The sequence below is a fragment of the Gavialis gangeticus genome, unplaced genomic scaffold, assembly GCF_001723915.1.
Source record: "Gavialis gangeticus isolate Ggan-Ray unplaced genomic scaffold, GavGan_comp1, whole genome shotgun sequence".
In the NCBI taxonomy this organism is placed as follows: domain Eukaryota; kingdom Metazoa; phylum Chordata; order Crocodylia; family Gavialidae; genus Gavialis; species Gavialis gangeticus.
Window position 1 is genome coordinate 111524387 of NW_017729031.1, and position 6633 is coordinate 111531019.

Genomic DNA, 6633 nt, shown 5'->3' on the forward strand with positions numbered 1-6633 from the left:
CCCCCCCCCCCCAGTACTCCTTTCCCTGCTGTAACAGGCAGGGGCTCCAGGGAGGGGAGTCAAACAACTCTCCAATACTTAGATTCTATACTGGGAAAATTGTAACATTTTATATATTTACCACGTATAGAATCTTAATTGTTGGGGAGGTCACCTTGTATTCAGGTAAATATGATATTAAACTTGACTTCATCGTATTTCGTTTGAGGGCTTGATGGGATCACAGCACAAAGAACTATGCTTATAGTCTAACATCAGATATTAGAATCTCTTTTGACTTAGGTTTTGAGGACATGGCTTTTTACAAGGAACAAATCCTTGTAACTGAGATAAAGGTAAAGATTATTTTAAATTTAGCTCTTCTTGCTCCAGGGATAAATCCTACTAAAAATACTCCTAGAACTGACTTTCAGTTCTTTGCCAAAACCATTTTTTTTCCTTTGACTGAGCTTCCTTTTAGACAGAGGCTGTAGGCTGTATATTTCTACAGACTTTTCCAGTCTCCTTTTATTACCCTCTTTCAGATCTCTCTTAAACAGCCATATACTTCTTGGAGAGATTTCGTTTGTATTGTTTCTGCTGTGGTTTGGCTTATCAGTGTTAATGTCTGCCCACCTTTTCTCTGCTTAATCCTACTCTTATTGGTGAATGGTAGAGAAATTAAGTGACAGCTATGTAAAAGTATAGATAATCTTAAGTGTCTGTGAATCTTCTGGATTCAGTAATAAACTCTCACTGTCTGGAGATGGGTAAGGGCTGTCAGACTGTTGCGAACTCTGGACCTGGATCATAACACTTGTAATTGGTCAACAAACCTAAGGACACAGTAGGTAAGTTGTCTTTCCCTGCAACAGAAAGTTAGAACTGCTTTTGCCAAAACCTCATTTGTGAAGGTCTGACCGTTCTTGGAAGTAGCCAACCAATTTTGCCTGTGAAGGCACTTCCCCAGGCTGCCGCCAGAGCTGCTTTACATGTATGAAGTCTCTAAAGTCATGTGGTTAAAATTCCACAGATGGTTCTTATCCCTTTACATCTTGATCACCTCAATCTCACACCCCTGAAGAGGGAGTCTTTTCAGTTCTTGCTCCATATTTTATAATTTGCCTTCCTTCAAAGAGATGGCTTGCTTTTTGAATGTATCCACAAAGTCTAAAAGTGGTGATGCTTGCTGCCCAGGTCTTGTTCTTTTAGTGCGTCTATCCAACCCCTCCCCCAGTACCTGGAGGTATGGGAAGCAGTTGTTTCTCTTGGCCATCTTTGGTATTCTCATCAATGTCTGATGCTCCAAAATGCACAGAACAGTGGAAAATAACTGCAGGGAGCAGTCCTGCGCTGACAGTTTATTATAATAATACTTCTGTAAAACGCACCTTCAGTGATTTGAGTGCTCTACAAATGGCACTTCTAAGAGCAAAGCCCTGAGTTCACCTAGTTCCAAAAGTATTACTGACAGAGACAGAAATAAGACCGAAATGGCCTCCCTCCAGCCTTTTGCAGATAGGTCATTTTTCTCTCTCTCTTTCTCTGTGTCTCTCTCTCTGTCAAAATTCAGCTACAAGACAGACAATTCCACTTCTTCCCACTCTGTTGTTATTAATGTGGTAGCATGGTATCGTAGTTCAGGAGAAGAACGGTCATTTTTCTTGCGAGAAAACCAGAGTCAATAGATAATCCAATTTTCTGCACGGCTTGCTAAAACCAGAATATAGGTTGCAACCCTTGTTTAAAGTAATGGCAAACTAAGAACTTTGCTTTGATGACTATCGGTCTTTCTGCATTTTCACTTACAGAAGAATATGAGCTGAATGCTAGTAAATACTGGAATAATTTCTATAAAATCCATGAAAATGGTTTTTTCAAGGACAGACACTGGCTCTTCACTGAATTTCCTGAGCTGGCACCAAACCACAACCTGAGTCAAGCTGTGAGTTCTGTACAAAGAGATGGTAAAACTGAAAGATCCAGAAACTTGGGGCTGGAAAGCTGTGAAAATGGACTCTGTTCATGGGAAATGGGAACACAAGGTCATCCAACCAGCTTGCTGAAAAGTAGTAGTAATGTCCACGAATCCTGCACAGAATGGAAGGCAACACAGAAGCTGAGTGGGCTCAGCCTAAGTGATGGTGGCTTTCCAGGATCATCAGCAACTTACTGCATACTAGAGGTAAAAGCAAAGAATGAAAGAAGAACCTATTTCCCATCTGCGTTAAATTTTATTTTAGATTCTGTTTGTCAGGATGTCCTGTTTCAAACTGTCAGGTCATCACTACGACTTTGTTACACCATCTTTTAAACAAATCTCTCCCCAAACTCTATACAGGACTAATGAGAGAGAAAGGTTAGCATAGGTAAGAAGGGAGAGCTCTGTGTTTATAGCTGAAACCTGATAGGATGGGAAGGTTCAGAAAGGTGCAAAAGAAAAGACTTAGTATCAGTAGCAAGCCTGAAAGAAGGGAGTGGACTCATGAAGCATGACAAACAGAGTTGAAAGAATGAGGGGGAATTTGATGGAGCAACTCAACAAAGATGTTAGATACAAAAAAAAAAATGGCATATTGAACTGAACTGAACCTCTTAGGCTTTTATTATTTCTGTGCCACAGTCAGAGGCATCTGAGATTCAAAATGGCATGTTATCACTATCCAGTATGAAAGCAACAGCTCTTTAAAATACCCTTTACTTGGGTAGAAAGCTGGTTCATTGCCTTGTTCATAAAGCTTCCCTCTGTCCATGATCCTGCGACTGATTTGAGGGGCATAAAACTCTGGAAAAAATAATTGCAAAAAAAAAAAAAATCTGTAGGTCGCCTGGAATGCTATAGGCCTCCGCATTGATGCTGAATTGCTCTTGGCCAGTTGTGAGCTCTCAGAACAATGCACAAGGAGGTCCCAGAATAGGCTGTAGGATTTCATGGGATTGCTATGCTCCTAGAGCCAAGCTTACTGATTTTGTGCCCCAAGTCTTATACTGTGTACAGTTGACCAACACCTACCTGTGGTTGGCTTTTGCACATAAGTGTAATGGTGATCTGCCGTGTTGAAACCTTTCTCTCTCCCTGCAGGATCCCAGCACCCAAAGCCCTGTAATAAGCAGCTTTCGAAATCATCCATGCAATTAGATCATGTTAGCATATCCCGCCTGGATATTTACTGTACCCCCTTTCATTCAAACCTCCACTGGTACATTCCATTCCACTGACTTCAGTTGTTCCACCAATTTCCTAAACATACAGGGATAAAAGCCCTAAAATACATTTTATGGCCCAACTTCTCTTCTTCAGAGAAGAAGTAAAGGTAGTAAGAGGCAGCGGCATGGCAGGCCTATGTTTAAGGGAGACGCATCCAGAAAAGGAGACTGAATTAAGAAGGTGCAGCTATAATGAGAGCAAAGCAAACTTCCTTCTTTCCCACCCTCCCTCTTAGTTTAATTTCCAAACAAAGACAGAGTAACCCGTGGCCTTTGAAGCTGTTGAGTGACTCAGACTGATTGTTATGCTTTGGATTCCAGCAATAACAGCTTTCAGCAATAACAAACAGTTCACACAAGATTGTCTGCCTTCTAGTACAATTGGGTAGTTAGTTTGGTCGTTTCCTATGGAAGCCAAAATATAAGGCCTGATCTTGAAAGGGGCCTGGCATCTTACTGTCTTATTATTAATGAGAGTGTCAGGTATTTGGTGCTGTCTGTATCTGGTCCATGGGGGTCACTGGAGTCTTCCTTTAGTGGACACAACTTGGGGGATCCCTTGAAACATTCATGAAGAATGGATGGTAAACTAGGTGAAGGGAGTCAACAAAGGTGTATAACTGGCTTATCTTTCTACAGGTTGGCTGTGGTGCTGGAAATACTGTCTTCCCAATTTTACAAACCAACAAGTAAGCAGCTTCTACGGGGATTGGTAGGTTTGGGGTTTTTTGCTGCATCACAAGCAGACCACTGGAAAATTACCAGAAAGGATTTTGTGTGTGGCCTCATCTTAATATGCAGATTCGCCTCACAGAGGAGCCCAAACACAAACAATGCATCCAGTGGTAGTTTCTGTCGATAACTTTTGGTAGTTAAAAGGCTGCTGAGGGACTGCAGAAAGCTGAGCGCAGTGATATCTTTTATCTCCTTTCAGCTGTGGTTGTCAAAGGATTTTACACACAAGTTTCCTAATCTGTCTCCTCCCTTCTGAACTCCCAACAATGTATGCACAGGGAACTAAGACGTGCAAAGGAAAAATGATGTACCCAATATTGTAAAAGCCACTGGGAATAAAACCCAGGATTCAATACGTTCAACATTCCAAAGCTGTGATCTGTCCATGAGTCATCCTCCTAGCTTAGACGTTACATTGAGCACCTTATGGGGAAAATAACCTTCCTGTTTCTTTTGTATTTATTTCAGTGACCCAGGACTCTTTGTTTACTGTTGTGATTTTTCCACCACAGCTGTGGATCTTGTCCAGGTAAACTTAATAATATTGCATAAATCCTAGCTGAAATCACAGTTGGTACTCTTCGTAGCATTTGCGGAGATCTACTATTGGCACTGCCCTCACCAGTTCAGCTCTTCAGCACCTTGTTCATGCTTGGTGCTTGTCTCTAGTGCAAGTAAACCAGAGGAACCAGATCACTAGTGCCTCGGGGACTGAAGGGAGGAAGAACAAAAAACAGTATTTACATTGGTTCTGGGTGTCAGCTTGTTTTCCTTTCCCCTGTTGCTGGCATCACATTTCTAGACCAGATGCTCTACACCAGATGCTGTTGAAGTCTGAAACCATTTGAAGTCCCATTTCTTCCAGTCTCCAGCTCTTAATGGTCTTCTGATTCATTTGTATCATTGATATCACCACGGTTCTGGAAATGGCATTTAATTGCTTTTGCACAGGCAACTGGGGAGATGTTAGTGTGGATGCTGACTTTGTTGGCTAAAGTGGGAGGGGGTTAAGGATTAGCAGTGGAATGGCAGATAATCTTGATGATCTTTGCTTAGAACAGAGTTTGGAAACAAAGTATTGAATTTATCAGCCCATGTGCAATGTTAGGTACTGATAAAGGAAAAAGAGGGACAGCAGCAAGGAGCAGTTGCTTCACTGCGTCATTTAATTCTCAGCCATACCTAACAGCTGCTAAATAAAGCTGACTAGACTGTGCATTTCTGTGGCTTCTGGGGTTGCTCAGCACCTCTGAAAAACAGGCTGCTTTTATTTGGGGACCTAAAAATAGTTTTCAGAACATAACTTCAGAAATTCAGGTTTAGTGTTTTTGACTGAAATATCCAGTCTTCCCCTACTGAGATTTGATCAGTTTTGCTTTTGATTTCAGTGGAGTAAGTACTAGCCTCAACTTTTTGTATCTTGTAAAGAGTTCTAGTTTAATGGTATAAATTGCTCTTTCCTAGCCCTGGTCATTTTAAGAGAGATGTGTCCTTATAGCCAGCTCTGGTCCCTGAGTTTAGCACTGTTGTTTTATAGGCAGTAGTGAAAAACAAGCTATAGCAGGTCAAGGCTCTAATGCAGTGGTTTTCAACCTGAGGTCTGCAGACTGTCTGAGGGAGGAGTCTGTGAAAAAGATGACTACAATGAATCAAAAGTATGTGAATATCCACAGTCACAATTCAGAGGGGTCTGCACCTCCACTTGAAAAATTTTAGGGGCCTGCAAATGAAAGATTGAAAATCACTGCTCTAATAGATGCCTCACATGTGCTTATTAATATTTCACAGTTTCCCCCTACCTGACACCACTCAAATATTTAAGTAGCTCTAGGCACACAGCTTATATCACTGCCTTTGGATCTTTCAGCTGTAATGTGTAAAAGCAAAATGGAAACCACATAGCCATAATGTTGGTATTTGCATCTAACAGCATGTGTCCCTGTCACCTTTAATTACAGAACAATGCAGAATATGATTCTTCTCGCTGTTTTGCCTTTGTTCATGATCTGTGCAATGATCAAAGTCCTTACCCAATGCCGGAGGAAAGTCTTGATGTCGTCCTTCTCATTTTTGTCCTCTCAGCTGTTCTCCCAGACAAGTAAGTCAGTCTCTGTTATTATGCCAGTAGTTCTCTGCTTGAATAGAGTGAATGTATCGCTGATTGGAGGGAAGAAAAGACTATGTATGAAGTCCAGTGCTTCTTGGGGGATAGTCAAGCAATACTGTCAGATGAAAAAAAGTAGGAGAAAGAAATCAGTGTTGAATTCAAGGACTCGGCCTATGTGCTTCTTTTTGCATTTCATTCAGGTTCAACAATCATCATTCTCTGGGCAGTCATTTTGTGCTTTTGGCACCTGTGACCAGCTCCCCAAGATTTGGGTTCCAGACACTTCTGAGGAATGTCTGGATCCAGATCAGGAGTTTTGATGATAACTTATATTATGAAAAGTTCATATTAGACTTTGCAAAACTTTTGTTTTTCATATACATTTTACCAGGTTCCACCTACGTAGCCTTTACTACTGGTTTTCCTCAGTGCCTGGATGCAGGCTGGATTTCAGTCCTGGGTTCCGTGGTTCCCTAAATTGCAATGGTCATGCTCCAAGGAACATGCTCAGTGAACATGTACAGCAAATTAACTGATTCCTCTTTTAAAGGAGGAAGCCTTAAAGTAAAGAGTATTGGGGGGGTGGGGGGAGGGTTGGACCCAAC

At 41.5% G+C, this 6633-nt stretch overlaps 1 protein-coding gene across 1 annotated transcript in view; it reads left to right on the forward strand.

Annotated features, from left to right (window-relative positions):
• Positions 1-6633, forward strand: part of METTL2A (methyltransferase like 2A) — a 31696-nt gene that overhangs the window by 14819 nt on the left and 10244 nt on the right. The window contains exons 3-6 of the mRNA XM_019523586.1: positions 1791-2164; positions 3826-3875; positions 4390-4450; positions 5880-6019. Coding sequence (XP_019379131.1) covers positions 1791-2164; positions 3826-3875; positions 4390-4450; positions 5880-6019 — 625 coding nt within the window. The remainder of the gene's footprint in view (positions 1-1790; positions 2165-3825; positions 3876-4389; positions 4451-5879; positions 6020-6633) is intronic.